This window comes from Eupeodes corollae, chromosome 2 (genome assembly GCF_945859685.1).
Source record: "Eupeodes corollae chromosome 2, idEupCoro1.1, whole genome shotgun sequence".
Lineage (NCBI taxonomy): Eukaryota > Metazoa > Arthropoda > Insecta > Diptera > Syrphidae > Eupeodes > Eupeodes corollae.
The window spans coordinates 74,240,474-74,259,373 of NC_079148.1; the positions used below are offsets into that span (position 1 = coordinate 74,240,474).

The 18,900-nt window shown below is 35.7% G+C and overlaps 2 protein-coding genes across 2 annotated transcripts; one reads left to right on the top strand and one right to left on the bottom strand.

Annotated features, from left to right (window-relative positions):
• Nucleotides 1-4,500: 4,500 nt before the first annotated feature.
• LOC129945050 (uncharacterized) lies at nucleotides 4,501-7,346 on the top strand. The gene is made up of 2 exons (XM_056054711.1): nucleotides 4,501-7,200; nucleotides 7,335-7,346. The coding sequence occupies exons 1-2, from the start codon at nucleotides 4,501-4,503 to the stop codon at nucleotides 7,344-7,346; spliced, it is 2,712 nt and encodes a 903-aa protein (XP_055910686.1).
• A 4,619-nt stretch (nucleotides 7,347-11,965) lies between these two features.
• LOC129945694 (tyrosine--tRNA ligase, mitochondrial) lies at nucleotides 11,966-13,871 on the bottom strand. The gene is made up of 6 exons (XM_056055553.1): nucleotides 13,759-13,871; nucleotides 13,550-13,693; nucleotides 13,128-13,460; nucleotides 12,493-13,067; nucleotides 12,243-12,431; nucleotides 11,966-12,188 (listed from the first exon to the last, which is right to left on the bottom strand). Exons 2-6 carry the CDS (start codon nucleotides 13,678-13,680, stop codon nucleotides 12,025-12,027), a joined length of 1,392 nt encoding a protein of 463 aa, XP_055911528.1. The 5' UTR covers nucleotides 13,681-13,693; nucleotides 13,759-13,871; the 3' UTR covers nucleotides 11,966-12,024.
• Nucleotides 13,872-18,900: the final 5,029 nt, after the last annotated feature.

Below are 18,900 nucleotides of genomic sequence, written 5' to 3' on the forward strand. Positions count from 1 at the left end.
TTACAATTAAAAATGGTCTTCGACAGGGAGCGGTGAATTCGCCGATTCTCTTCAGCATTTACACCAGCGATCTGATAGGTAGTCTTACAAAGGCAATTGCGTACGCCGACGATCTAATTGCGTACAGAACGGCCCGAAAGGTTGAGGTTATTAGAATCCTCTTGCAGCGTGATTTCGACAAGATTCAGCGATATTGCGACGACTGGAAAATAAATGTCCAGAAGTCGGAGACAATTCTGTTTCGGACTCCGTTGGCTAGGGCCACGAGGGATACGTGCAAGAATTGGCGCAAGATGGTCATCGTTGATCTTCATGGGCAGCCATTAGCAAGCAAAAGTGTAGTGAAGTACCTCGGTATCTGGTTAGATCAGTATTTATATTTCGACAGACATATAAATGGTGCTCTGACCAGGGCCAGAGGAGCCTTTGCTCTGACGAAACGGCTGTTTTTTAGCAGTCGGCTTGACCCCAGAGTGAAGGTAATTTGCTACATGGCCCTCATACGGCCAATAATCGTTTATGGTTGTCCTGTGTGGTTCAACGTTGCCCCTTCCCAGATGGAGAAGTTTCGGGTGTTCGAGCGGCAGTGTTTAAGACGCTGTACCGGCTTATATCGAACAGCCGAATCTTCTTATGTGCATTACTATTCAAACGAGGTCCTATACAACGGGGCTCGAATCAACAGAATTGACAATTTCGTGATAAAACTCGTTCGAGGTCACATTGCAAGAGCTATGTCTTCGACCAACAATTTAATTTTCGGGGCGTTCTATCCGAACGACGAGTATTTAGAGAGTGCACGCTTGAGCGGCTTCATTCCACCAGAGGCATTCCTCTTTTTAGACAAATGCGGTCTGATACAGGATAGATTGGCAGTTCCGTTAATCTACCACGTCAGACGAAGAACCGTGGATAGGCGACTCCTGTACAATCGGCACTTCATGGCACAAGGCGGAGCAGAGCTCCTTCGGTTCAGTAGGGCGGTGTCCAGTTTTGGTGGCTTCAATCGGCACTTAATAGTGGGTAGTCGGGATGGGGTTTTAAGCCTTGGCCGGCTTACATACTTGTTTTATAGTTTTAGGGTTTAGTTTTAAGTAGAATAGGCATGGTGGCACACAAAAAAAAAAAACACAAAAAAAAATTAAAATTAAACAAAAAAAAAAAAAAACCATGGAATATAAAAAAATAAAAAAAAAAAAAAAAAAAAAATAAAAAAAAAATATATAAAAAAGACAATCTATACTTCTATACTATTATATAAAAGCGAAACCATTTAAAAGTTTGTAACGCATGATCTCAGAAAGTAGTCAACCGATTTATTTGAAATATATTTTATTATTTTCTTTATTGTTATGAGATTATTTATGGCTTTAATTTTTTTTCATTAATTATTTGTCAAACTTAAATATTATTAATTTTACATTTTTTGTCCATTTTTTTTCATTAGTTGACTTATACAACCACTCATATCTTAAAACCTATACAATAATCGACAAAGATTAGCATTGCTTCATAAAGTCAATATTGTTGCGCAAATTTTAAGCCTAAAATCACTTCTAAGTTAAACATACAACCTGAGAAATAAATAAAAACATATTATAAAATTATAAACTTTTTGAATTTATTTTATTTATGAAATTAGATTTCATCACAATCGCGAGGTCGCTGCTTTGTTTCATTTCATTATCATTCCAACATTTTTAATTTTCTTTTCTTCCTTCTCTCTTAAAATGTGTTCCATTCAATAGTTACGTTTTTTCTCTTACCTACCTACCTACATATTCAATTTTTCTGTATTGTCTTTGTATATATATTTGAATAGTACTATTATGAGGAAGGAACGCTCGACCTGACATATTCTTACGACTTCCTAAACAATTCGTTCCACATGTTTTGCATGTGGAATCTATTGAGGTGGGGGCAAAAATGAGTGAGAATTCCAATATAAAATAATAAATTTCCAGATTATTAAAAAAACAGAAGATAGAGAAGAATGTATACAAATTCAGTGAAAGTTCGAGGGAGTCAATAAAAATAAATTCTTGTTATAATTTATTTTTTATATTTTGTATAATTTGTTTTTTTGATTGTTTGATTGGCAATGAAATCATTTAAAAAAAAAACACACACAGAACAAAAAATAGAAGAAAAATTAGAATATAAACTTTTTGTGGTTGCCAATTAGAAAAATTAAGGTTTTCCCTATTTTTTTCGAATCATTTTCATATGAGACAAATATTTTTAAACCATGTTAATAATAGTGCGGACATTTTAAAATTAATATAGGAAGTTATTGTAATGGGTCCGATTTGTCAAATTGAAAATGTTGACATTTCTCGACGTTTGAAGGTCCCTAGAGTCGAAATAAAAGTTTTTAGAGAGTTGTCTGTGTACGTGTGTACGTTCGCGACGTTTTTTCGTCGTCCATAGCTCAAGAACCAGTAGAGATATGGACTTGAAATAAATTTTGTTATACAGATAATAATGTAGAAAGATGCAAAAAGGGCTCTCAAGAAAATTGCGTGGGTGGTTTTTCTGACAGTTATTTGAAAAAAGGGTAAATATTTTGGTAAATCCTAAATATCTCACGAACGATACCAAACAAGTATATTTTTTGGAAAAATTCCAATTAACGTTTTTTTATAATACGAACAAACTAAAACTGAACTCTCCTTTTTCCTAAGAACGCAAGAATTAAGAAGAAGATAGTGTAGTAATCTTTAGCTATTTGTCCGTTTTGAAACAACCAAAATGAGGGTAAGGAAAATAGTAGGTTCTTAAACTAATTTTGTTACCTTTTTGGTTAAATATATTTTTATTTAACTTCCTTAAATTTTTATCTACGCAACAACCTGCCAACCTAAACAAATACTATCGTACTTATTCATATACCTATTTTAACTCCAAAAGGATAAATATAGAAAAATATGTTTTACAATAGGTAAACATGCATAAATTCTCATTTTTTCCAATTTTAACACAGTTGTTTCGCACTGCAAAATATTAAAGAAAAAAGTCTGAAGCTACTATTAGAAGGTCAACGTAAACGGCAACGCGTTGACACTTTGACGTAAAATAGACGTCATTTGCAGATCTACAATAATTAAAAACCACACAATAATTACGTAATATGCTTACACTGTACCAATTTTAACATTCTTTCACACCCTAATATGAAAAAAAAAATAAAAATAACGTTGGCTTAAATAAATATTATTTTGTCTAATCGTGTGATAATCAACATCTTAAGCATTGACGCTGTGAACGTTGACGGTGCGTGCGTTGATACAGAATATTTGCATGGTTTTATGACGTCACAGAGCCAACGCGTTGGCCCTTTAAGTTGATTGTTTAATTCTAGCTTGAGCCATCATCATCAATTCCAATTACGAAACGACTTAAGTCCTAACAATGCAGCTTAATACACACCAACCTCCTTAATACTTAGCTTTCTACATACCTACATAACCCACCCACTCCTTAACATTACATTACAATAAAAAAAAAAAAACAAATTTAAAAAATACCTACATCGAATGTATTTGCTATGGAAAAATTCAAAATATGGCAACGTAGCATTGTATCAAAACTTAAATTTGAAAACGTTGCTTTTAAATTTTCAGATTTCACAAAATTAGAAAATCTAAAATCAAATCAATACAATTTTCGGCTAGCAAATCTAAAACACATACAACTAAATGTATTGTATATGCATATCTTCTATACATTGATAGGTATGAATAAAACAAATCTCAGGAAACGTTGGCAACGACTGATTTTTGTTTACATTTGAGTAATTTATTTCAATATTTTTATACTTCCAGTCGCTCTTAGATTCCACACCAAATTTCCGTACACACAGCGCCCTCATGGTCCGCCTTTCGTACCAAAATTTTGGGTTCCATGATAATACTATTCAGTTTATATACAAAGTGCATAGGCATTCCAACAATTTTTCCTGCAACCGGTCAAATCAATTTAAATAAAACTGTTTCGTGCATGCAATTTTACTCCTATAGATTTATGGTGAGGGATAATGAAACAAATTTTCTGCTTTTATTTCGCAAGCTTTTCAGTCAGTTTGTTGTTGATATGGCCGCCAAAATGATATCAGAGAGACTTAATTTCATAAGAACACATCAGACAACTCTAAGAGCTGAAAATTATATTCACTTAAGAGATGCTGTTAACAATGACGCTAACGTCAACCCTCGGAATTTAGGTCAACAAATAATTTTACCATCTACTTTTACTGGATCGCCAAGATATTTGCACGAAAAAAATCAAGACGCAATGACATATGTGAGAAAACATGGCCGTCCAGATCTCTTCATCACGATGACCTGCAATCCAGAGTGGCAGGATATTAAAACTGAGCTTTTTTCGAGACAGAAATCTGTTGATAGACATGACATCGTTGCAAGAGTATTTCACCTAAAATATAACAAACTGATGGAATTTATTCACAAAAATCATATTTTTGGCGAGACAAAATGCTACATGTTGACCATTGAATGGCAAAAACGAGGTTTGCCACATGCCCATATACTGATTTGGCTTGCAAGTAAAATTCAGCCTGATGAGATTGATTCTATTATAAGAGCTGAGATACCTAATAAGGACGAGGATCCATTGTTATACGAAATTGTTTGCAAGCACATGATACATGGACCCTGTGGTGACCTTAATCCCCAATCTCCATGCATGGCTGATGGTAAATGTACGAAACGGTACCCACGGTCGTTGATACACAACACACAAACAGGTGATGATGGCTACCCACAATACCGTCGACGTTCCTTGGAGAAAGGTGGTGAAGTTGCTGTCATTGGTACAAAGGAAATAAATAATAGTTGGGTTGTGCCATATTCTCCTATTTTAAGTAGATGTTTTTCAGCGCATATCAATGTAGAATATTGCCACTCTGTAAAGGCTATAAAATATTTAACAAAATACATAAACAAGGGAAGTGACCAAGCTACTTTTGCAATAGAAGATCCAAAGAATGAGGTAGAAAAATACTTAAATGGTCGCTACTTGAGCACTTCAGAAGCGTTCTGGCGAATATTTAAATTTCCTATTCATGACCACTATCCTGCTGTGTATCATTTAGCTGTGCACTTAGAAAACGGCCAACGAGTTACCTTCAACGATGCTAACTTTCAACAAATATCACAGAACCCACCTGCAACGACGCTAACAGAATTTTTTAAACTTTGTAGGAATGATAATTTTGCAAAAACTCTTTTATATTGCGATGTACCCTCTTACTATACCTGGAAAAACAAACAATTTTACCGTCGTAAGCAAGGAAAAGTGGTTCCAGAATATCCAGGAATAAAACGAGACGATACTCTTGGCCGAGTATACACAATTCACCCCAATTCCGGTGAATGCTTTTTTTTGCGGATTCTGCTTCACAATGTTCGTGGTCCAGTTTCTTTTGAAATGATCAGAACTGTTAACGGCGAAATCCAACCAACATACCAAGCTGCGTGCAAAAAGTTGGGACTTCTCGAAGATGATGAACACTGGAAATACGCTTTGGTTGATGCCTCCGCAACACAGTCACCACGACAGATTAGAGATTTGTTTGCGATCTTGCTTATGTTCTGTCAGCCAACTGAACCAAAAAGTTTGTGGGAAGAATTTAAAGAAAGTATGTGTGAAGATATTTTATATCAAGCACGTTCTGAGCAAAGAAATAACGAGCTCCTATTTTCTGATGACATTTTCAATCAAGGTTTAATTTTGATCGAAGATAAACTTTTAATGTTAAGTGATAAGCGAATTGATGAGTATGGACTTCCAAAACCAACAAGGATTAACCAAATGGACTTACAGCATCAATATACAAGAGAAATCCAATACGACAAACAAAATCTACATCAGTACGTGCAGGAAAATTTACCAAAACTGAATTCGGAACAAAAACTTGCTTTCAGCCAAATAAAAGAAAGTGTAGATTTACATAAAGGAAAACTTTTTTTCATAGACGCGCCTGGAGGTACTGGTAAAACCTTTTTGATTAATCTTTTACTAGCGAAATATAGATCAGAAGGTAAGATTGTTCTTGCCGTCGCCTCTTCTGGGATTGCAGCAACATTGCTTAGTGGAGGCAGAACTGCTCACTCTACGTTCAAGCTGCCAATTAACATCATTGCCCATGAAGAAGCAACATGCTCTATTTCAAAAACCACTTCCATTGCAAAAGTATTCCAAAAAGCGGACCTTATCATTTGGGATGAATGTACGATGAGTAATCAAGCTCATATTGAGGCTGTGAATCGACTCCTTAAAGATTTAAGATCATCGTCAAGACTTATGGGTGGAGTCACAATGGTTTTTTCTGGGGATTTTAGACAGATAATGCCAGTGATTCCCAAGGGTACTCGAGCCGATATTATCAAATCTTGCGTTAAGTCGTCTTCTATTTGGCGATATGTACAAAAACTTCAACTTAAAATCATTATGAGAGTAAAGCTTACTAACAACACTGATACTTCTGAGTTCGCGTCTCTACTTCTAAGAATTGGTGATGGAAAACATACTTTCATGGGTCCAAATACAATTGAATTAAACGAAAGCTTCGGAAAAATTGTGTATAGCACAGAACAACTTATTCAGTGTGTGTATGGAGACCTGAACGCGTTAGAATCAAGACCATTTTCTTGGTTTTGCGAAAGAGCTATCGTGTCACCAAAAAACTGTTCAGTGGATGAAATAAACAGATACGTGCTTCAGAATCTTAAAACGGAGTCGCATAAATACAATGCAATTGACACTGTGGTTGATGATAATGATAGTGTGCACTACCCTCAGTTTTTAAATTCACTCAACCCAGCAGGCCTGCCGCCATATCAACTTAATTTAAAAATTGGTACACCAATTATTCTAATAAGAAATCTCAATCCTCCGAATCTGTGCAATGGCACACGACTCCAAATCAAAAAGCTATTAAAAAATATAATACAAGTTCAAATTTTTACCGGACCCGCAGTAGGAAAATATGCCCTGATTCCCCGGATACCAATGATACCAACAGATCTCCCTTTTCAATTTAAACGTGTGCAATTTCCCATTAAACCATGCTTTTGTATGACAATTAACAAGGCTCAGGGTCAATCGTTTAAATATATTGGAGTCGACCTTAGGGAAAATGTCTTCTCTCATGGTCAGCTTTATGTTGCTCTTTCCAGGGTAGGCTCAAAAAGCAACCAATGCATACTTCTTCCTCGCAGTAATATAACTGCAAATATTGTTTATCCGGAGGCTTTGAAATAAAAAAATATTTATAATATGCACAAACATGAACAAACTCTTTTTTTTTCAAGTGTGAAATCTAATTAGATACGGTACGTATATACATATAAACTAAAATTAATATTATTGTAGAAAATATGCTCAGTCCCATTGAGAAATTTTTCATATGCTAATACTAATATTCAAAAAATGTTCGTGGTTACAATTTGCGAAGCAACGCGAGCACGGGTCAGCTAGTAAAATATAAAAACAAAAAACATTAGATTTGCTGCTGTGGTTGTTCTAGTTTTAAGTAGTTTGTAGGTAGAATAGGTAGTTTAAGTTAGCTTTATGTTTTATATTAAGGACCTTATTTTAAGTATTTTTTAAGTAAAAATGAAAAAGGACCTTGATATTAGTTTTTTGTCATAATTTTCTAATAAATACAAAATAAATAAAATTTAAATTGAAGTTAAATAGATCTTAGGGCCGAAAGGCATTAGTAGTTAGTGTTATAGTTTAACTTAGAGTGTCCGTATGGGACCATTAAGTTAGTTGTAAGTTATGGATAGTTAGGCTAGTTTTATGAATTTTTGTCTAGCTTTAAGATAAGTTTAAGATTGAATAAATAAAAATGAATTATAGAAAAAAAAGTGTGTTGTCATTCCAGAGGTCTTGGGTTCGATCCCTGCCTTTTCCATCTAAAGTTTTTTCACGGGTACTGCCTCTTGCGAGGAATTGACAAATTCTCTAAGAGTAATTCTTGTCATGAAAAGTGCTTTCTCAAATTTGCTGTTCGGATTCGACTTAAAGCTATAGGCCCCCTCCATCCCTGACAACAGTACACGCAAACAGGAAAGGTTGAGAGTTGTAAGTCGCTAGGCCCTAGTTCTCAACGGACTGTTGCGCCACCCAATTTATTTTTTGTATTTACAAGAGATTTCAGCTTAGAATTAAGTATATAAAGTTATATAAGTTCTTATAAATGGAACTTCCAAATCCATATGACTTTGCTCCAGAGCCGGATTTAGGGGAGGGCAACCGGGCGAAAGCTCCACAAACGGGGGTCCCTACAAAAGAGGCTTGGAAAATTCAAATTCCAACTAATAAACACTAGTAAACATCATGATATCTTTTTTTTGCTCTTTTACCTTTACCTACAGTCTGCAGTACTTCGTACATGTATACATGATTATTTAATTATATTCATCTTAAATAACAGAAACCATTGATCTTTATTTGTTCACTCCAATCAGGCAATCAGTGAAATATCAAAATCTCAAATGGAAGCACTTCCAATTCACTACCCATCTTGGTGAGTGGGGTGGTACTTGCATGCAACCTCGGAGTTTGGGTATTCGATTCCGTGTCTCGGCAATTTTTCCATCGGCTGTTCGGTTCTTCGATTTCGTGCAGAATTTGTGCACGTTTTTCACAGCCAGTACAGAGCGGCATCGAATTCTGGTTGAGAAATTATCGGAGAAGAAAAGCGGCCAGTTTTTAGTCTTGAAAAAGCTCAGCGACACTCGTTATTCTTGTCGAGCTGAAGCTATTAAAGCCTTAGTCATCGGCTATTCGGAAATCAAAGAACCTCTCACAAGTATATCTTTCAATAAAGAGCAAAAAGGCAACGTGAGAAAAGAAGCAACGCACCTTCCACATAAGTTGGGTGGTCTCGAAATCGCTTTGTTTGCGACATTTTTGAACACTAGGACCATGGAACAAATTAAACGCCGGAACTATTTTACTACTAAATTTTCGAAAATCAAAATTTCAGAGCTACATTCCCAAACCTCGAAATTGCATTGAGAACGTATTTGGTTTTGATGGTAACAAATTGCACATCGAACCACGATGGGACAAAACCGTCTATCGAAGCTTTCTCTCCTGACCATTGAAAGCGATTTACTCCGAGTACTGGATTTCAACTAAATCAACAACGATTTTTCGGCGAAAAAATCTTGAAAGTTTCCGTTCATTAACCCTAAAATTTAATTTTTGATAATTCTTTTTTCCGTTTGTATTTATGTATACATACAGTCCCTGGCCATATTATTAGACGCACTGCAGAATTTTTGTAGGTACTAGATTATATACACAATATTTTTAACGTTCAAGAATGGATGTTGGGTTATATTTGTATGCAAGATGGAGCTCCATGCCACACAGCTTGGTTTATAAAAACTTATTTGAGGGAAGAAAACATCCTCTGTTGGACTGGCTGGAAACAACCCTAATGTGAACGCAATTGAAAGCATGTGGAAGCTGATGAAGAGGGAAGTAGCTAAAGATGCGGTCACTTATTGAAAGAGTAATTCACGTGTGGAATCACCACCCACAATTGAAAGAAACAGTCAAATCATGCATTGAAAGTATGCCACGCAGAATTGAGATTATTATTAAAGCAAAAGGAGGTTCAACAAAATATTGAAAATATTAATTTTAAAAAAAAAAATCTTTAAATCTGTTGCTTTATTTCTAGGAAGTAGTTCATATTATGCATACAAAATAATTTAAATGCAATACAATATTCGAAAACCTGATTAAAATAACTGGAGATTAAGATTTTGCATAAAATCTAAATTACGTCTAATAATATGGCCTGGGACTGTATATGTTTGTTCAATACTAAAGTAATCTACTTGGTTTCACAATAAATTATAATTATAGAATAAAAAATGGTTTACATTATTTTGAAAATAATTCGTGCTAGGGGTTCTCCGCTTCTTCATTACCCCGAGGCCTCTGGACCTCTAAATCCGGGGCTGCTTTGCTTAGTATTAGTAAAAATAGAGGTTGTATAAACATACTGTAATACTAACAATATGGAAAAATCAAACTGATAAGTTAAAAATCTTTCAAGTATTGAAAAGTGTCCTAGAAAATTGGTTAAACGTTTTTCAAAATGAAAATAATTTCCTGGATACTTTAAGAGTAAAATATTTGGCAATGTTAGAATTATTTCCAAGTCGTAATCAGTCGTATTTATTAGAAATCGTTTAAAAAACTCTCAACGGGGATATTGTTCGGTAAGTTATTTTCGCACTAGCCTACAAAAACGGTTATATAACTTAACCTTACTTACTTAAGGTGGCGCTACAGTCCTGTGTGAACTAGGGTCTCACCCAACAAACTTCTCCATCTAGCTGGGTCCCTAGCTAGATGTCTTCAATTTCGCGCTCCAAGTTGGGTGAGGTCAAATTCCACTTGTGCGCGCCACCTGATCCGCGGTCTTCCTCTACTGCGCTGCCCTGTGGGTGCGGATTCGAAGACTGCTGCTCTTGGGTTTTTTCCAGGATCTGCAGTAATGTGAATATTTGATCAAATGTGGACTTTCCTGGTCTAAAACCACACTGATAAGGGTCTATCAGGTTGTTGACGATGGGCTTTAGATGTTCACATATTACGGCAGAGGAGATTTTATAGACAATGTTAAGTAGACGTATTCCTCTATAGTTGGTGCAGTTTAGAGGGTCTCCTTTTTTCAGGATCGGGCAAACAATACTGAGGTTCCATTCATCGGGCATGCTTTCTTCCGACCATATCTTACAGATAAGTTGGTGCATGCTCCTAACCAACTTATATATAGCTGCTTTAAAGAGCTCGGCATTCAAGCCATCCACTCCAGCGGCTTTATTAGACTTCAGCTTACTTCGTCTAAGTTGGGAGGACGGGATTGTTAGCTTTCGTCGTCTATGTTGAATGGATCATCCTGCCTGACAGCGGAATTCAGTTCTTCGTCGCCGTTATACATTCTGCAAAAGTGGTTCTTCCATATCCTCAGCATCGACTGCGGTTTCACTATGATGTTTCCACTTTCGTCTTTGCAACCTTCGGTTCTAGGTTTATGTACCTGTGAATTTCGTTTCACCTGTTTATAAAACTTTCGAACTTCATTCCTGCTTTTAAACCTCTCAAGACCTTCGACCACACGCTTCTCATGCCCTCTCTTTTTCCTTCTGAGAAGTCGGCGTTCCTCTCGCCTCTTCTGCTCATACAGCTGATGAGCAGCTCTCGTCCTTTTATGCAGTTCCGCTTTGCGTGCCTGTTGTTTGGCTGCATTTGCCTGCCGACATTCCTCATCAAACCAGGGGTTCCTTGTTGGAGGCTGTTAGAAACCCAGCACATCAGAGGCGGCTTCTCTGATTGCATCTTGGCAATGTTGCCACTGGTTTTCGACTCGGTCGGAAAAGGATTTGGCGAGCTCTGGCGATTGTAGCCGTTCGACATTGTACCTTCTTGCAGCACCTCCCTGTTTTGTCTTGGGTCCGGAAATCCGAAGTGCTACCTTGGCTACGACGAGGTAGTGGTCCGAGTCGATGTTAGCTCCTCGGAAAGTTCGTACATCCATAATGCTGGAAGCGTGTCTGTCGTCGATCGCAATTTGGTCAATCTGGTTGACGGTAGATTGATCTGGAGAAGTCCAAGTTCCTTTGTGGATGTTGAGGTGTGGAAAACGAGTACTGGCTACCATGACGTTTCGCACCGCAGCAAAATCTATGAGCCTGAATCCATTGTCGGAAGTATATAACTTAACCGCTTTCTTCAATAATAACATGACTAGCAAACTTAATTAAGACTACATTTACTTTTAAAATGGGCTATTTTCGATTATTTTTGACTTAAAAAGTCTAATGCACTTTCGCAAAAAAATCCTATTAAAGCATCCATATCATTGCACATGGAGACTTCTAATTTTTGTTATAAAACCAAACTCATTCAATTCGAAAACAACATAACAAATTTATTGAATCTCTAACACAGCATCTGAAAGCATTTTGTTTACTTTAACCACTTAACAATATAAAAATTCCTTTTTCCGACCCTAAGCAATGAGAGGCCATTTTTAAGAACATGAATGCCATTCGTAATAACTTCGGAGAAGTTTTGCGTTCGCTTTTGATTGATGTAGAACCCTCCAGCTGTGATGATTCTCATGGCATCAGCTGTCAAGAGATTGTTAATTTTAAAATAAATTATCTATAATGCTTTTCACTTACTCTCTGTTGTAAAACATTTGGCTTTTAGTGCCAGATCAAGTATGGAAAGTCCAGGCTCTGAAAGAATCTCAACGACGGAAGCTCCAGAAAAAGTCTGTCGGATTTCGTTGTAATTTAATTCACCTAGTCCCTCAACATTGCCCTTATAGAGCGCTTCTGTGACTTTTTCAGCTTGTTTAAGACCCGCCTCTGGAACAAAAAAAACTTAAATAGCTAAAAGGGATGATTTGTTTTGTTTATTTAAAATCACCTCCATGGACTAGAAGCGTCACATCTTCAGCTAGAATCGTTTGTGCTTTTCTCTTTTCTGGTGATTTTTTGTGTTCTTCCATGAGAAATGCAATTTCTTTTAGTGGAATAAAAGTGAACAGCTTGAGAAGCTTCTCGACTTCAGAATCTGGCATTCTCAAAAAGAACTGATAGAGAGAAAATGGCGAAGTTTTTTCTTCATCCAGCCAAATAGCATTTCCTGCAGATTTTCCGAACTTATCTCCCTCTTCGTTGGTAACAAGAGGCAGTGTCATTCCAAATACTGATTTCTTTTTCTCTACCCTACTAATGAGTTCGTGACCAGTCATCAAGTTGCCCATTTGATCACTGCCTCCCATTTGGAAGCTGCAATCGTATTTCTGAAGCAAATGCAACCAGTCATAAGCTTGGAAAATTTGATATGTAAATTCGGTAAAGCTCATTCCAGCTTCACTCTCCAGCCGCGACTGGACTGATGATCTTGAGAGCATTGATCCCATGCGAAAGTGTCTTCCCATGTTGGCAACAAAGTCCACTACATTTAGATTTTCGTACCATGATGCATTGTTGACGACTCTGAAAGAAAGAATATCAAAACGATTTAGTTTTTAAAGCGCATGAGGTTTCTACTATTACCTAATAGGAGATAGGTCACTTTTGTTTTTATTAGTGTCCCAAAGTACATCCTGATGATTCTGAAATATTCGCTTAAGCTGTTTCTCTATAGCAATTAGATTTGTCTCAATGACCGACGACCCTAGTTGATTCCGTTCGGTTTTTTTGCCACTAGGATCACCGATGAGACCCGTAGCTCCTCCAACTAACGCAATTGGATTGTGTCCTTCTCGCTGGCAATGAAGGAGTCCCATTATTACCAGGAGGTTGCCAACGTGCAGACTATCGGCAGTTGGATCAAAGCCGGCGTAGATCGTTTGTTGTTTAGTTGTGAAGAGTTTTGTCATTTCCGGACTACCATTTCAATATAAACAGAATATCACAAATTTTTAGATAGATTAGATGGATAGATTTTATAAGCATACAAAAGAGTTATAACTTACCCAGCGGTGTCTGGAAAGAGATCCTGAAAAAATCCTCTATCAGCTAGAGCCAATAAATTTCGCTGGGAAATACTTCTTTGGATGTAATGAAGGCACGTTTTAGTTCGATGAAAAAAATGACTTCGGATCATTTTGTATAAAATCCTTTATAAAATATAGATAAAACAGTTATTAAGGAGTATTATTAACAACTTTGTATAATTTGTTACTTTTAAAATAAATGAATTAAGTTATTTCCAATTTGAGGTGTTTTTTTGTAAAAACATTTAATTACAAAACCACCAAGTTATTTTTAACTGTCAAAATGTCAGTTTACTTAAAGTCTGTGGAACAAAATGAAATTAAGACACTTTTAGATCACAGTAAAGTTATGTCAAGTTCACAATAGACAATAAATTGTCTCTTTTTATTTGAGTAGAAGGAAACCGTGTTTAATTCGGTAGTTCTGATTTGTTGGTTACTTTTTTATGATGTTAGCCTAATTATTGTTCCAAGTTTCCGACCCCGAGTGCAAAACACCAGATTTCCAAAAATTTCAAAGACAAAAATTAATTCTTGTAGTAACTTAGTAAAAAACGTTCCCTAGTTGTCAAACGGACTGTTGCGCCACCCTATTTATTTATTTATTTTAGTAATTAATGCCCTAAGATGGCTCAGCACTTCGTTGAGAACTAGGGCCTAGTGACTTACAACTTTCCTTGTGCGAGTAAAGTTGTCAGACATTTTTGTATAATAAGCTCACAATGAAGTTGATATTGAATATTGCAATGATTTGGAAAAGCACAGTGTGGTAAAGTAATTCACATTCGCGTAGTACGGTTTAGGAACGAATCTCTGTATTGGCAGTACGATGGAAGTAAGGCTCGAGGGTACACTGATGAATTCAAAAAATCGAATTCTCGATTTAGTCGTTTCTTCTGACGCTATTAGTACTCTTGTTCTAGAATCTAGATCAGCAATTACTAATATTGACAAATATCACCCCCTTTTTAGATTTCAGAAGAGCCAACTTCCAGCAGTAATCTGAAGAAATAACCATTTCTGGAATTGCTGATACACTAGCATTTTCTAACATTGACGAAGCTGTTTCAACATTTTATGGGATCCTTAATTATTGTTTTGAAAAAATGTACCGATAAAGAAATCAAGAAATACAAACTTTAGCCATCCTTGGTACACGAAAGAATTGCGTTTACTGCGTAACAAAAGAAATAAGGCATGGAAAACGTATCTCAAAACTCTGTCTCCAGTCAACTTCTCTTTTTATGTTGAACTCTTTAACGAATTTCAATCTCTTTCTAATTTTTTATATGCTTGTTATGTTACCGATATGGTCACCTCTTCGAAAGAGAATCCTAAAAAATTTTGGAATTTAGTAAACTCAAAGAAAAAATCAGATGGCTTTCCAGTTAAATTCACTTACAAGAACCTTTCGTTAGATGAAACTTTTGATATCTGTAACGCTTTCACAACAAATTTCCGTAAGTTATTTGTTAATAGCCCTTAAGAAGTTGATGAAGTATATTTTCATAATCTTCACCCCTTATCGCAAACTAGCTGTAGTCACATACCTGTGCTACAGACTACGGTCCTTGATCTTTTATCTGCGTTGAATGATAACTGCTCAGCCGGTTCCAATGGTATTCCCCCGATAGTACTTAAAAAGTGTATCAATGCTTTAGTTGAACCCCTTACGTTTTTATTCAAACATTCTCTAAAAACAGGCAAATTTCCCAGTATATGGAAGAAGTCAACAAGTTGGATATAAGCAACTACAGGCCCAATGCAAAGTTTTCATGCATTCCTAAAGTATTTGAACAAGTTGTTTGTAGTGTAGCATTTTTTAGTAAAAATATCATTTGCGAACAGCAACATGGTTTTGTGAAAAAAGATCAACCGTTACCAATCTCCTCACATTCTCCAACATATGTTCAAACGCTTTAGAACAAGGTTATGAAGTTGACTGTGTATACACTGACTTTTCTAAAGCTTTTGACGAACTAAGCCATGGAATTATTTTATTTAAACTTAAGGATCTTGGTTTTCCACCATTTTTCTTAGCTTGGATTAAGTCATACCGTGAAAACAGAGGTAAAATTTAGAAATTGTCATTCTGAACCTTTTGTTGCTCAATCTGGTGTTCCCCAGGGAAGCCACCTTGGCCCTTTTCTATTCATCCTGTCTATTAACGATGTATCGTCATGTCTAAGTTCAAGTGAAGTTCTCAGTTTTGCTGATGACATGATAATTTTTATGATTATAAAGTCCACCCATGATCGTATCCTTTTACAAGCCGACATTGCCTTGCTGGTAAAGGAGTTTAATGATCCCTATGTTACTCTTTTTTTGTACAGTTGCCATGTTTGTCCTCATCTTGAATATGCATCGCAAGTATGGACTCCTTATTACGAAATTTATAGAAAACGTATTGAATCAATTCAACATAATTTCATTTGCTTTGTCTTCCTTGGGAATATCCTTATGATCTGCTTTCCTATGAACATCGTATTCTGCTTCTTCAAATGCAGTCTCTCCATCAAACGCGTGTTAATAATGACTAAGTATTTTTTCATCAACTCATTAATGGTGAAATTGATGCACCTCATTTGCTACATTTGAACTACCGGGCGGAACTCATCACCTGCGCACATTTGATTTTATACATATTGACTTAAATAGAACTAGCTATGGGAAGAATGAAGCTTTAAGTCGGATGAGCATTTTATATAACTTAAGCTGTTCATCTTTTGATTTAAATTTAAATAAGGTGGGATTAAAATCATCGTTTGGAAACAGTGCCCCGCTATCGTAAACGTCCTTATTTTATATTGTTTCTACTGTAATAATTCATGTTAAATGTTAATAATTATTATGTTTTGTATTTTATGCGTGTGTTAGGCTATAATATGTATTATTTTCTTACTAACAACTAACACATGCATTTATGATGAGCCTCTGATCGTAGTTTGACGCTTGCTATAAGCTTACTACTCTTTGAAAATTCTGAAGTGTAAAAAAAAAGTTTTCACACTCCAGAGTTATGATTTATTTTATAGCAACATTTTGTTTGCTATTTTATTTTTGGTAAAAAGCGTATTTCATCTCATTTTTGAAAACCATTTCATTTTCAGGCACAGTTTGAAGTAAATTTATTTTCCCTAAGAACGTTGAATATGATTTTATTCAAAAAAATCTTAAAGCTTAGAAATACCAATAAGCTATTTTTGATCATTTTGCGTTCGGCACTTGAGGCCGAAAGCTGGAAACTTGGATTATTAATTAGGCCAACGTCTGTTTTATGTATATTCTTAGTTACTCAATTACTTTTAATAATCCAAAATACTATTTTCCCATTGCCAAGGAAAACAAAGTCTATTTACTTCACGATTGGTTTGAATCACCACTGTCATTCATTTCATGGTAAGTTTTATTAATAATAACGTGTTATTCGATTGTCAAACATTCAACTAACATCATACCACTTCATATGACATCTAAGGTTGACATTTATATCAAATTTCAGCGCTGATAACTTTAAACCACGAAATGAATCACCATACAAATTCAGAAACACATATTTTATAATACGTAGTTCTGGTGGTGTGTGTCAAACCCATTTTCCCACTTAAGCGCACAATACACAGTTCAATTCAAATGTCAAGTGAATCAAATCAATTGTAGAACAACCTGTGTGTGGCGTTGTCTTTTCATCGATTTGACAGTTGAGTGGTTGGTTGAAGAAAAATCACAAGATTTTGATTTTTTGAAGTTGAATATAAAGTCCTTCAACTGAATTGAACTGCATGTGGACGTTGATTTACTGTTAAAACAGCGTCAGTCGAATTTTTGAATTTAAAGCAAGTTGATCTATTGCTAAAAATGACCCTTAACGCGAACGTGAATATTTGGAAAGAAATTTTCCAAATATAAATAAAATAAAAGCGCCAAATATCGGAATAAAATGAAGAAATGGTATTTAATTTAAGAGAAGTATAAAGGATCTGACCCTGACGATAACATGGCCATAATTAAAAACAAAATAACTAATATCAGAACGTTCTACTGTGTCGATAGCTTAAAAAAGAAGCCGATTCTCTAAAATCTGGAGCTGGGAAGAAAATGTTTATATTTCCTCGTTATGGTATTTTTACGAGATGAATTTTCTTCGAGACCAAGAAGAGGCTTCCGAAAGAGTCTTAACAGTAGATTTCGATGTTGAGTCGTTCTAGGTAAATATTTGTAATTTAAGAATTTTTCAAATACAAATTCAAATTTGTTTTAGGACATTCGGCCTTACCGCAGCAAGAACAATCCAAAACAAGATTTTCTGCATAAAGCCTGCGCCCAACTGGAGTCTATAAACAAAAATGACGATGTAGATGATGCAACCATCCATGCAAAGTACTGGACATGTTCCTTCAGAAAACTTCACACTTACCAACGTCTTTATGCAAAAAAAATGCAGTTCATTACCACGAAAATACGTCTATTTGACCCAACAAAGAATTTTAAAAGTTGCACCCAGAAAATTTTTAATTTGCGATCAAAATTCATTGAAAACTCGATAAGGAAGACAAAACAATATTCAGGATTCATTACCCTAAAGCAAAGAAGACGAATATTCCAGCATTTCGGAACTATTTGAAGGCAGATAATTTTGTTACATTTACACTTTACACTGTCTTTGTCGCTTTTTCGGATCCCAAATTAATGGGCTTGAAAACTGTGAGCAAGAATACCAAAAGCATTTTCTACACGAACTCTTGTTGACCTAAGGCATTTGTTTAAATTCAGCTCTTGAGGAGATAATTGAGGACCTGAATACGGCATTATTATATACTCTTTTAATGGGAAAGCTTCCTCTGTCACGAGGAGGGTTATGGAGAGTCGCGATTCTGGCGATATTGCGTCCCTAATAAAAGTCGATTGGTGCACTTATTTTCATAAATCTTACGACTCTTTCATTTGAAAATTCTTTTTATTTTTTAACCAATTCCTTGTACAAATTGTACGTTTTTTAACACTTTCTTTTTCTTCATGTGTAATACACTCTGTAATGATCATTAATACTAATAGTTTGCTTTTTTCAATTATTCGTCACTTTAAAAAAAAAACACAAAGCCCTCACAAAGACAATACCGTTTCTACGACACGAATTGCTTTTTTGACAGTAGCAGCAATGCGTTTCAACTCAATCTATACAGTGTGTGCTCGAACATAAGGTTAGGTTAGGATAGGTTACAGTGGCTGTCCAAGATGGAAACGGACACACTTAGACCAGTTTAATGGCCCATTGTGATACCACATGAATCTTGAGGCTTCCTCCTAAGCTCAATGGAACCAGCTTGAGT